Source organism: Carcharodon carcharias, chromosome 2 (assembly GCF_017639515.1).
Source record: "Carcharodon carcharias isolate sCarCar2 chromosome 2, sCarCar2.pri, whole genome shotgun sequence".
In the NCBI taxonomy this organism is placed as follows: Eukaryota; Metazoa; Chordata; class Chondrichthyes; order Lamniformes; family Lamnidae; genus Carcharodon; species Carcharodon carcharias.
In genome coordinates this window covers 154,469,850-154,483,299 of record NC_054468.1, presented here as the reverse complement: position 1 = coordinate 154,483,299, position 13,450 = coordinate 154,469,850, and the positions used below count along the sequence as shown (strand labels likewise).

The window sequence follows — 13,450 nt, the reverse complement described above, 5'->3', positions numbered from 1 at the left end:
TATTATTATGTCATAGGCATCTCACTAAAGACTATATAAGAACTTAGAAAATGGCTTATTCCAGCTATTTTACATGGAATTACCATTCTCAAGTGACCACAATGCATTGTCAACATCAAATCTAAAGCAAGTCTTACTTTTATATTCCTTAACTTTACATCGATCATCACTGCTTACTAAAATCAAGAAAACATTTTAATCAACCTATGCCATTCTCTGATGAAGTACATGTATTATCTAACACTGCCCAATTAAAGGAATCCACAACAAATATGTTCATCATGGGACTGAAATTCCTTTGTGATTAGCATAATCAGTTAGATTCATCATTACCTCCATCCTCTTCCTCAGAATTATTTTCTTCATCTGAGATTTCACAGAGCCTACCTCTTTGCTCCCGATAATTCTTCAAGTAATACTTAGTCACGTTTGTTGACTTTACTTTGGGCATTTTTGGAATTAATTCATCCGTTATTACTGATCCAATTTTGTCTTCTGTTGATATAACCAGATTTGTTATATGCCCTTTTGTCACTATTCTGTCTGTCTTTCTGTTCCATTGATGTCTGTGTCCGTTATGTGAAATATTTCAAAACCTGGTAACCATCAAATCCGCTATCCTTTGTGTCAGAGCAGAATGTCTCATTTATTCCATTCAGGCTGTAGGAAAGGACTGCTGCTATTAAAAAAATTCTGTTCCAACAGAATCCCCTTCTCCAGGTTAAGTTAGGACCAGTTTCCTATCCATTTGAAACATCTAATCACAATCCAGTAATGTGAACAATATTAATGATCCAAGAATCCCCAATTTGAAATTTGGCAGCATTTTGTACAGTTTGTTAAGGTCCTTGAAATGTTCTTGCATGGAATGAATGCCCATTTTCTGAAAGGTATGAAAATCTGACCAGCGTTCATAAGCATTTACCTTTATTCATTTCTTTTTCTAATATAATTCCTGAATGAAATCTGAGTGTCAAAGCCTTTATCACTATTCAACTGGGTGACATCAATCTCAGAAAAAACTCAGAAAATGTCACTTTGTGCAGGAAGCGACTACACCAAGACCATTTCTTATTCCGTTTTTGGTAGGTATGTAGCCCATGTCCATATATCAACCTCAGTCTTCGACTGGTTATTTAGTTCAGGTTCCGAGAACACAAGAAAGTCATACCCCAACAATTTAAGTTTGCTTTCTGCCATTTTCCACAACAGCTTCTAGGACTTTAATTTCATGTCTGAAAAAAAAACCTGTAGTTTCCAATATTCACCTTTAGGTAACCATTCTCTTCCACCATGTTAAAACTTGTGTAGTTAGTCCGTGAAGGATAGAACACTGGAACCTAGTCTTTATACACTTACAAACTTTTATTTAGAGATATATATATTACATATGGTGTAGCTCCAATCAACAGCCTCATGTTCCTATGTATATGAGCACAGACATGCCCCCATTAATATCCACCACCCAAATATAATTAAAAACCCTATTGATATACAATTAGCAAGTTTTAAGGAGTGCCTCAAAAAAAGATGGTGGTGTTGAGATGTAGAGCAGTTTTGGTAGGGTATCCCAGAGTTTAGGGCCTAGGAGATAATGGTATGGCTGCCAATGGTGGAACCAGGGATGTTCAAGGAAGAAAGCAGAGATCTTGGATGGGTATAGGAGGTTACAGAGACAAGGAAAGGTGAGGCCATCGAAGGATTTGAAAAGAAGGATAAGAATTTTAAAATTGAGGCATTGTGGGACCAGGAACTAATGTAGGCCAGTGAACACAAGAATGATGGGTGAAATGATCTTGGTGTGGGTTAGGATATGGGGAGCAGAGTATTAAATGTGTTCAAGTTCACAGAAAGTGGAAGGCTGGCCAGGAATGCATTGGAACAGTTAAATCTAGAGCCAACAATGACAGGATGAGGTTTTCATCAGCAGATGAGTGGAGACAGGGACAGAAAAGTAAGAGTAGGCAGCTTGGTGTAAGACTGATATGCACCACAACCTACATAGGTCCCACATTTTCCTGATTCATCAATGGAGTTATTTCATGAAGTAATGCAAATTTTCAGGCCATAATCTCCAAATTCAAAAAAGACCAAGTATTTCTAAAAAAAAACCCTTCATTTTAACACTAAATTGGACCCAAACTCAATTGAAGCCAATCATTTCTAATATTAAGCAGGACTCCCTCTGCATTGTTGAGCTATCTTAAATAAGTAAGAAATGAAGAAATACAAACTACATCTTCAAATCTCTAATCCCTAATAATCAGCTGGTAAGCCTCTTCCCTTTGGTGGGATGAAATAATACATTTGAGAACTTGATTTGTTGACACTTATTATTAGCTTGGCTTAGATAATAAAATTCTAGGGCTGTTATTTTCACCATGGAGGCAGGAAACAAGAATAAGGATTGGTTTGGGGTCCTGAATCTTCGATGGAATAGTGATTAAAGTCGTGATTTTCATGGGGATGAGTCCTTAATTGATATGGAGGAAGGCTCTCTGACCAATTAGAGCCAGTGGGGCAGGAATGGAAACAGTTCAGATGAAGTAAAGTACTGATTTAGACTCCCAAGCCTGCCATCCTTAAAGTTGTTGGTGTTCTAAATCTGCTGTTTGTGTCAAAGCCTCCCACAGTACCAGAGGGAAGCAAGAGCTCACAGGGGAGCAGGGCTGCCCTCACTCCATTGTTGTCAATTTCAATGCAATGTTGGAGGCCGTGAGGAAGAAGAGGGAGGCCCTGTTCCCAAAGGGTGGAGGAGGAGGCAGCCAGCAGAAACCAAAGAAGTCCAAGTTCAATAATAAAAACAGAAAATGCTGTAAGAACTCAGCAGGTCTGGCAGCATTTGCTGAAAAGAAACAGAGCTAACGTTTCAAGTCTAATATAACTCTTCTTCAAAACTGCCTAAGTTCAGATTGCTGCCACACAAAATGGGCAAGTGCAAGATGAGAAGAAGCTGGATTCAGTGCCATAAAACTTCAAGGAGTTCTGGCAAGGTGTGTGAAAACCCCAACCCCCCAGATACATCTCAAATCTTACACCCTCCAGCAGACACACCATCTGAGGTGCCTCGGGGTACGTGCTGCTCCTGAACATTTTGAGGGGGGGGGGGGCGGCGCGGCGGTGCACCCAGGGCATTTACTGACCCCTCGGAGCCATAGTGCTGCTGAGACGTGCAGCTTCTAATGGATGGGGCTGATGACACTGAACACAGAGAACAGCGGTGTCCTATTTCACTTACTTCTGTCCTTGCAGGCGAAACACATTGTCCAGGAGAGAGCCAAGACAGGATTAGGGGTACTGTTCTTCTGCTGTATCACCCCAATGAAGCAGGCAGCAATGGAGATAGGCAGGATAGTGGAAGAGATGCAGTCAGGCCTGGTGAGTTAGGAGCCCCTGATGGACCTGGTAATTATAGAGGGCAATGTGGATCATTAAAGGTGCACTCCACCATGTCCGATAGTGGGTCTAACACTGAATAACTTTGGGTTGCCTCACCCCTGCAGTGTCTTCTCACTCCTAGTTCTGTCGTAGGGTCATGAGGACTCAAAACGTCAACTCTTTTCTTCTCCGCCGATGCTGCCAGACCTGCTGAGTTTTTCCAGGTAATTCTGTTTTTGCTTTCCCATCATCTCTTCTTGTGCCTCCCACAGGTGCAGACATCCAACCCATGGCACCCTCTTCCACTCCCTCCATGGGCCCAGAGGGCCATAGGAGATGAAGAAGTTATTGCTCATGGAATAAAAGGTACAGTAGCAACATGGATACGAAATTGGCTTAAAAATGAGGCAGAGAGTAATGGTCAATGGGTATTTTTCAGGCTGGAGGAAAGTTTGTCGTGGAGTTCCCCAGGGGTTGGTATTGGGATCCTTGCTTTTCCTGATATACATTAATGATCTAGATCTTGGTGTGCAGGGGACAATTTCAAAGTTTGTGGATGATACTAAGCTTGGGAATGTTCTGAACTGCAAGGGGGACAATATGGAGCTTCAAGAGGACATAGACAAGTTGGTGGAGTGGGCAGATAGATGGCAGATGAAATTCAATGTGGAGAACTGTGAGGTGATGCATTTTGGTAAGAAGAACATGGGCAGACAATATAAAATAAGAGGTGAAATTTTGAAGGGGGTGCAGGAGCAGAAAGACTTGGGTATATATGTGCATAAATCATTGAAGGTGGCAGGACAGGTGGAGAGCAGTTAATGAAGCATACAGTATCCAAGACTTTATTAATGGGGCATAGAGTACAAAAGCAGGAAGGTTATGCTGAATTCATATAAGACACCCGTTAGACCTCAGCTGGAGTATTATGTACAGTGTTGGGTGCCACATTACAGGAAGGATGTGAACACAATGGAGAGAGTGCAGAAGAGGTTTACAAGACTGGTTCCAGGAGAAACTTCAGTTATGAAGATAGATTGGAAAGGCTGGGACTGTTCTCCTTGGAGAGAAGAAGGCTGAGAGGAGATTTGGTAGAGATGTTCAAAATCATGAGGAGTCTAGACAGAGTAGATAGTGAGAAGCTGCTCCCATTCATAAAAAATCAAGAATGAGAGGGCACAGATTTAAAATGATTTGCAAAGGGAGCAAATGTGACATGAGAAAATCTTTTTTCACACGAGTGGTTCGGTTCTGGAATGCGCTGACTGCAAGTGTGATGGAGGTTGGTTCAATCAAGGCATTCAAGAGGACATTAGGTGATTTTTTGAATATAAACAATGTGCAGGGCATGGGAAAAGGCAGGGCAATGGCACTAGGTCATGATGCTCATTTGGAGAGCCAGTGCAGACATGATGGGCCGAATGGCTGCCTCCTGTGCCATTAAAATTCTGTGATTCTGTGAAGCGCAATCGCACATTCTGAGCACACCACCCACCAGCACAGTGAGCCCTTGAGGGCCTCGAGATAGATTGGCATTGGGTGATGATCATGACAATACTGTGCAGGAAGAAGTGCCAGAGGCAGAGGGAGTTGTGGTCAGTTTTCTTGAAGGAGGGAAAACAGACATAGCCCTGCTCAACTGGGCCCAGAAGCAGGGCCTCAGGAGTCACTGGAAAAGGGGCTCTATCTTGAACTGTAGAAAGAGATGTGCTTTCAAATCCCAGAGTTCCCTTGGGCAGAGGATGGAGGAATTAATTCAGCTTATGTGTGACACAATGGCTCAGGGCTTTAAATGCAGAAGTTCGTCCATTGAGATTGAGAGTGTGACCAATTTCATGGACAGCCATATGCAGCAGCACTTGAAGATGATGCAGGAATTGTGCACTGATCTCCACAGGATTTGAGCGACATTGGGTAGGGTGGAGCGATTAGCAAGCCTGATGGTGCAGTGATCTTTGGAGAAGATGCCAGCCACACCTCAGCTAGTGTCTTCCTCCAGGCATCCGGATCACCCAGAAAGGGCTCAGGCAGTCACAGAGGAGGGTGACAATGGTAACCCTCATTGGCCACACTCATCATCCTGGGCCTTTTTGCTCCCCTCCTGACTGAGGGACCTGTCTGTGCAGCAGGGCCCAGTGATGGAGCCTGTCCTGCAATGCTTTAGATCCAGCAGCATTGAGATGCTCCCATGGGCACATCAATGATGAGGATGACTGCCACATATGTCTCAGCCACCAGAGACAAGTGAGCAGGCTGCCCCCACTGCTTCCAAGGGGCAATATGAGTGGCTGAGCGCAGGGGCTGCTGCATCACAAAGAGCACTAAGTGGGTCACTGGGGTGTCTTCTTATAATCTCTGTCAACTATTTTCCTCTTCTTGCACTGTATAAATAATGATACTTTAAGGTAGATGCCTGGGAGTCCTTTTATTGCTGCTTTGACAGAAAAGTGGTACAAGGTTGAGAAAGACATAACAGGATCTTCCGTAAGAGGACAAAGTCTCTGGGCAGATGTTATTCCATCATTGGGAGGAAGTAATTAGATGTTCCAGCTGCATTTTAAAGCTCAGGTATCTCAAACCCCCTTCCGTGCCACGCCACTTGGTCAGAGGGGGGCTCAGCTGAAACATTCCTGAATTGGGAGATCCCTGACACTCATGGCACCCCCACAAACCCTTTGCACCACAAGCCATGCCCAGCCACCTCATGGTGCAGCCAGGCACCGCTCCGTTCAGTGGCTCCACTTCCTCCTCCACTCTCACCGCCTGCTCTTCTCCCAGCGAGCTCTCGCCTTCCAGGGCCTAACAGTCCTCAAGGCCCACACCTCTCTGAAGGGCCTTGTTAGGGAGAACGCAGCAGAACCCACAATGACCAAGACACTTGCAGGTGGGTAACGGATGAGGGCACTTGATCAGGCCAGGCACTGGTATTGCATCTTCAGAAGCCCAATGGCTTGGTCAAAAGTTGTCCTAGTAAGCAGATGGCATTGGTTGTATTGCTTCTGTGCCTCTATCTGGGGCACCCATAGAAGGTGAGTAGTCATGTCTTCAAGAGATACTCCTTATTCCGTATGATCCAGACACACACTTTAGGGTTGGCGGTGAAGATCAGAGGCAGCATGGATTGCCAGAGGTGAAGGAATCATGGCAGCTGCCAGGAAAATGAGCACACATGGAGGAAGCAGTTGTTGTAGTTACAGACCAACTGAATGTTGAGGGATGGAAGCTCTCCCTCATTATGAATCTCACTGCCTGGCTACTCGGTACCTTGGTGACCACATGAATACACTTGATGCACTGCACCTGGGACAGGCCAGCAACGGCAGCAAAGCCCAAAATGAAATGAATGCACTGTCCCTAGCAAAGAAGGTACTGATGATCTGCAAGTTGCTGTGGTGTGCAGCTGTTTGTGAGATGCCACTGAGGTCCGCAGCTGGTCCTTGGAAAGAGCCAGAAGCGAAGAAGTTCAAGGCCACAGTAACTGATGGCTATTAGCTGGACACAGTGAGCAGTGATGTGAGATGTGAGATCTTCAGAAATTAGGGCACAGATCTCTTTGGCCATTTTTGGGAGAGTTGCAGGCACAGGTTGCTGTCCTGCCCTGGTGAACATTACCAGCACCAGGAACAGCGCCTCAAAACTCGCCAGTGCCGGTATTTTACAGGCCCCACCCACCTCCATTCCCAACCTTGGGGGAGGGGCCCAAAAATTCAACACCCCATGTCTCCAAATTGTGGGCCCCAGCCCCACTCAAAGCAAACTGATACTTTGCAGTACTGAGGAACATGTGAAGCGGCAGATGTGTCATCTTTCAAACAAGCTATGAAATGAGTTCCTGTCCAAATGCAAGAGATTACACAGCATTATTTGAGGAAACACGTGGCATCGCCCTGCCAAACATTCTTCTCTTACCAACAGCATTTTTAAAAAGGCGCAGGTTAAATAATTACTCATGTAATTTGTAAGGTCTCGCTGTGTATTTGGCAACATAATCCACTGGTTGTGAAGCACTTTGGGAATGTCTTAAAGATGTGATTCAATGCTGCATCAATTCAAGTTCTTCCTTAGGATAATTCTTGGTGTTGAATGGATGTAAGCATTCACCCAATGCAGTCACTTTTATACTATAAGCTAACCATCACTGGTATGTGCACACACAAAATAAATGAACTTCAGTTTCTGCAGAATAACTTAATAGAGTATTATTCAAATATAGAAAAGCAAACATTGGAGATAAGTCAGAGCAGCTGTAATGAAACAGCACTTACTTGATGAATTTTGCATCTAGAATGTAACTCTTTCGAGTACAAACATGTTTCCATCTGTTCCTATTCAGATGAAGTTACATTGTTTCATAGTTTGCCATTGTGAGATTTGAACTCTTGATCTTGGGGTTACAAGCCCAGTACCATAACCACTTGGCTATTTAGACCAAGCGCATCTAGAATGTATTCCTGTCTTTGTCTTCCTGCTATTAACTATTGACAGATCAGCAGAACATGCAACTTACCAGCTGCACGATTGGGTCTGTACACTGGATGGCTTACTCCAACTTGGCCTTCTGCAGTCACCATCACAAAATACACTTCCCCAGGCTCTGGAACATATGGCTTACATCAGTAAATCGTCAAAACTTCAGGAAGTTAATAGTCTGAACTGAAAGCCACATTATTTCAATTGCAATACTAATAAAACTTAACCATCTGAGGAATTCAAATATGAATGGCTGGTAGCTCTACTTCACATCACAAAGATGTCAGTGACCCACTTACCTACATCCTCCAATATAAAAAACTGTTTGTCTTTCTCCACTTTGATGAACTTGAGGTTTTCCAGAGTTTTACCATAGCCAATGGTGTAGTGATCTACAAGTCTCTTAGATACATCTTGTAGTGGCTCCCAGAGGACTTTCAGTCCCTTTTCATGAGGCAGAACCTTTACATACTTCAGCTTCAAGGTGGAACCAACTGTAAAGATAGGAGATTGACAACACCTGTCAGCTTGCACAATTCATAACTCCTTGGCAAAAATGATTTTGAATTGCTGTCCACCTGATTGAGAATTCTAAATTAAAAATACTGCAGTTGCTGGAAATCTGAAATAAAAACAGAAAATGCTGGTAATACTCAGGAGGTCTGTCAGCATTTATAGAGAGAGAAAAAGAGTTAACATTTCAGGACCCTTCATCAGAACAGTCTGAAATGTTAACTCTTTGTTTCTCTCTCCACAGATGCTGCCAGATCTGCTGAGCATTTTCAGAATTTTCTGTTTATGTTTGAAAATTCTGTTTTCCTACATGTATCAGGTCTATAAAATGGGCCTACATTTACTAAACATCTGCACTTAGTAACGTTGTATATACAGCATATACCATGATTATGGTATATAAATTCCAGGAAATTATGGTGTAACTGACTAATGCCATTATTTAGATCACACCATAATTTTCCGCGACTTTTGTGCTGGTGTGTAGGGACTCTTACCAAAGAAGCTGAACAAGTAATTATCAAAACTTCATCCCATTAAACATCAATAGTGAGATTGGGTTTACTGAAATAATGGCACAACCACAAAGCCATTACAGAATGGTGCTGATCAGCTCAGTGTTCCTGATAAAATCATAGAAATAGGAAAAATCAAAACGATTTCTGTTAGGAAGTGTACATGATTGACTGACAATGTAAATAAACATATATTTGCATTAACCACTAAGTGATAACGCCATGCTTAGTGATCTATTGAACTATATTAAGTAAGCTACTTAAAAGTTGCACCATCCCATTATTGCAGTATATCACATTATCCCAACAAATGAAGAGGACACTCAGTAGAGTTCATACCTCTGTCACGCTGTGTTAACTCAATCTTATTACAATTACACAGCTCTCCTTTGAGGCTTTTCACTGCCCAGCTGATGCTGTGTAACTACAAAGCTGAAAAAATAAATATTTTTATTAAGAGTTTTCATCTCACTGAGGATGCTTCAGTCCAATCTACACCCAACAACCTGCTCTGAAAACTCTGTTCACAAGGACAGTCAGTGGCATAGTGGTATTGTCACCAGATTAGTAATCCAGAGGCCCTGGCTAATGCTGTAGGAACATGGGTCTGAATCCCATAATGGCAGCTGGAAGAATTTAAACAGCTAATGAATCTGGAATTAAAAGCTAGTCTTGGTAATAGTGATGTTTGTAAAAACCCATATCGTTCACTAATGTCCTTTAGGGAGGGAAATCTGCTGTTCTTATCTGGTCTGGCCTACATGTGACTCCAGACCTACAGCAATGTGGCAGACTCTTAAATGCCCTTAGTTGTATCAAAACTGCTACAAATCTACAAACAGGAGTGAAACCGGACAGATCATCCAGCATTGACCTTGGCACCAGCAACAAGAATCGACTGACCTTGCAAAGTCCTCCTTACTAACATCTGGGGGCTTGTGCCAAAATTGAGAGAGCTGTCCCACAGACTCAACAGCAACAGCCTGACATTGTGTAAAGTATGATTATGACTATGTCCCAGACACAAACATCACCATCCCCATACCAGGTCGGCAGCCACAGTGGTATACCGTCAGGACGGAATTGCTGTGGGAGTTCTCAACATCAACTCCAGAGCCCATGAAGTCACGTGGCATCAGGTCCAAAATGGACAAGGAAACCTCCTGTTCATTACACCAACCGGACCCCTCCCACCACTCAGCTGATGAATCAGTACTCTTCCATATTGAGGAAGCATTGAGGATGGCAAGGGCATTGAATGTACTCTAGATGAGGGACTTCAATGCCCAGCAAGAGCGGCTTGATAGCACTACTACTGGCCATATTGGAGGAGTTCTAAAAAGCATAGCTGACTCTGCAGCAGGTGGCAAGGGAACCAACTAAAGGGAAAAACCTTCTTGTCCTTGTCCTCACCAATCTACCTGTCACAGATGCATCTGTCCATGACAGTATTGGTAGGGGTGACCTGCCACACAGTCCTTGTGGAGACAAAGTCCTGTCTCCATCATGATGATGTGTATATTTTTATATTTATGTATATATTCTGAGTAGGGAAGGGTAAGATGTGTGTGTGTGTATGTGTGTGTGTGTACACAAAGGTGAGCTTGTTGGCATCAGATTGTCAGAAGTTAAGGGATGAAAAGCTACAGGTGTTATCTTCTTGCATTTTGCAATGACGCCTTAGCTTACAAAGAAACAGAGTAGTTCTGAAATTTGCATTTGGGGATGAGTTTTGAAATGGATTTGTAGCTGCTCAACAAGAGTGCAGGAGTGTCTGCCAGAGGCAGAACCAGGCATACCTAAAAATGAAGATACAACATAGGACTACTTGCAATCCTGCCACATCCAGTCGTGGACAATTAAACAACTAACTGGAGGAGGAGGCTCCACAAATATCTCCAACCTCTTTGATGGGGGAGCCCAACACACCAATGCAAAAGACAAGGCTGAAGCATTTGCAACCGTCTTCAGCCAGAAGTACCGAGTGGATGATCCACCTTGGCCTCCTCCCAGCATCACATATGCCAGTCTTCAGCCAATTCAATTCACTCCACATGATATCAAAAATTGGCTGAAGGCACTGGATAATGCAAAGGCTATGGACCCTGACAATATTCTGGCAATAGTAATGAAGACTTGTCCCTTAGCTAACCTGTTGTAGCACATCATCAACACTGACATTTACCAAGCAATGTAAAAAATTGCCTCGGTATGTCTTGACCACAAAAAGCAGGACAAATTTAACCTGGCCAATTACTGCCACATCAGTTTGCTCTCAATCATAAGCAAATTGATGCAAGGGGTCGTCGAGAGTGCTATCAAGGGTACCTACTCACAATAACCTGCTCACTAATGCTCAGTTTGGGTTCCGCCAGGGTCATTCAGCTTCTGGCTTCATTACAGTCTTGGTTCAAACACGAACTAAAGAGCTGAACTCAAGAATCTAGATGAGAGTGACTGCCCTTGACATCAAGGCAGCACTTGACTAAGTGTGGCATCAAGGAGCCTTAGCAAAACTGGGGTCAATGGGAATCAGGAGGAATGCTCTCCACTGGTTGGAATCATATCTAGCACAAAGGAAGATGGTTGTGGTTGTTGGAGATCAGTCATCTCAGTCCCAGGACATCACTGCAGGAATTCCTCAGGGTAGTGTCCGAGGCCCAACCATCTTCGGCTACTTCATCAATGGTCTTCCCTCCATCATAAGGTTAGAGGTGGCAATGTTCACTGATGATCGCACAATGTTCAGCACCATTGGTGACTCCTCAAATACTGAAGCAGTCCGTGCCAATATGCAGCAAGACCTGGACAACATTCAGTCTTGGGCTGAAAAGGGGCAAGTAACATTCACACCACACAAGTGCTAGGCAATGACCATCTCCAACAACATTCAGTGGCATTACCATTGCTCAGCTTCCCAGTATCAACATCCTGGGAATTACCATTGACCAGAAACTGAGCTGGACCAGCCATATAAATACTGTGGCTACAAGAGCACACCAGAGACTGGGAATTCTACAGAAAGTAACTCACCACCTGATTCCCCAAAACCTGTCCACCATCCAAAAGACACAAACCAGCAGTGTGATGGAATACTCTCCACTTACCTGGATGAGTGCAGCTCCAAAAACACTTGAAGTTTGACATCATCCAAGACAAAGCAGCCCACTTGATTGGCATCCCATCCACCACTTCAATATTCATGCCCTGCACCACTGACACAGTGTGACAACAGTGTGCACCATCTACAAGATGCATGGCAGTGACTCACCAAGACTCCTTCAACAGTGCCTACCAAACGTATGACCTCTACCGTCTAGAAGGACAAAGGCAGCAGATAGCTGGGAACACCACCTACAAGTTCCCCTCCAAGCCACACACCATCCTGCCTTGGAAATATATCATCATTCCTTCACTATCGGATCAAAACCTTGGAACTCTCTTCCTAACAGCGCTGTGCATGTACGTACACCATATGGACAGCAGTGGTTCAAGAAGGCAACTCACCACAATCTTCTCAAGGACAATTAGGGATGGGCAATAAATGCTGGGCTAGCCAGCAATGCCCACATTCCATGAAAGAATAATTTAAAAATTTGCAGCTCTGACAAATTGCACCACAGCACCTGAGACAATCTATAACATTTTCATTAAAACCCACAACTTTCTAAACAAAAAGTCAACTCATCCTATCTCCCAATGTTAACAGATCCTTTAAAAACTTCCAAGATCCAGATCGACATCTTTGCCACAAAAATGAATCCGTTCTTCCTTGGGCCATTCCGTGTGTAACAAGTTCCACTGAAATCCACCCATAGCTTTCAAGATATATTGTTTCCAGATAACCAGGGGTAAAAACATTATCTCAACCCAACTTCAGCGGTGTAGGTAATATTACAGTGCATCACATGTCTCAGTAATGCAATGTGCTATTCATGCACAAAGTCAAAAACATTGCCAATAGCATGGAAATGTGTCATTAATACAGCATGTCACATTTGTTATGACCACAACCGGTGTTAATTGCTGCGCAAACTAAATCCCAGAGGCAAACTTGGTTTACAGGCCACAACCTTTTTTGTATATTCTGATAATGAGAAGATGACGTACCGATCTCCACAGTAAGAGGTCGAGTAACACTTCTGGGATTTTAAAAATTAAAAAGTTTTATCGACAAGAAAGTAAAGGAAAGCTAAACACACAAGATTAGAGTTAAACAATTATGGATAGTCCAACAAAACATTCCCCCAAAAATTCTCTACTTGGTCAAACCCACAAGTAAACACTTTCCAGGCAAAACTCCCTTACTTAAATATGAAATCCGGTAATATCACACAAGACAAGTCGCTGTAGCTTCAATAAAGGTGTACCACATGGCCTTTACCCTTTTCCACTTTGCGGTGGAATTCACTTCAGAATAAAACTGCTTGCTGCAGCCCAAAGACAGCTCAAATAGCTCCTGTTATCTCCAGCTTAACCACTATACAGCCATCTCTCCAGCTCAATAGCTAAAAAGCAGCTATCCATAGTAACTCGAATATACCTTTTCTCCCTTTCATCTCAGCTCCATTGTT

At 43.3% G+C, this 13,450-nt stretch overlaps 1 protein-coding gene across 2 annotated transcripts in view; it reads right to left on the bottom strand.

Moving 5' to 3' along the window:
• Positions 1 to 13,450, bottom strand: part of fndc1 (fibronectin type III domain containing 1) — a 286,089-nt gene that overhangs the window by 244,472 nt on the left and 28,167 nt on the right. Inside the window, exons 2-3 of one of the 2 annotated variants that reach the window (XM_041182867.1) lie at positions 8,148 to 8,342; positions 7,886 to 7,972 (exon numbers count right to left, since the gene is read on the bottom strand). The exons of the other annotated variant lie outside the window; for it this stretch is intronic. Coding sequence (XP_041038801.1) covers positions 7,886 to 7,972; positions 8,148 to 8,342 — 282 coding nt within the window. The remainder of the gene's footprint in view (positions 1 to 7,885; positions 7,973 to 8,147; positions 8,343 to 13,450) is intronic. 2 annotated transcript variants of the gene reach the window in all.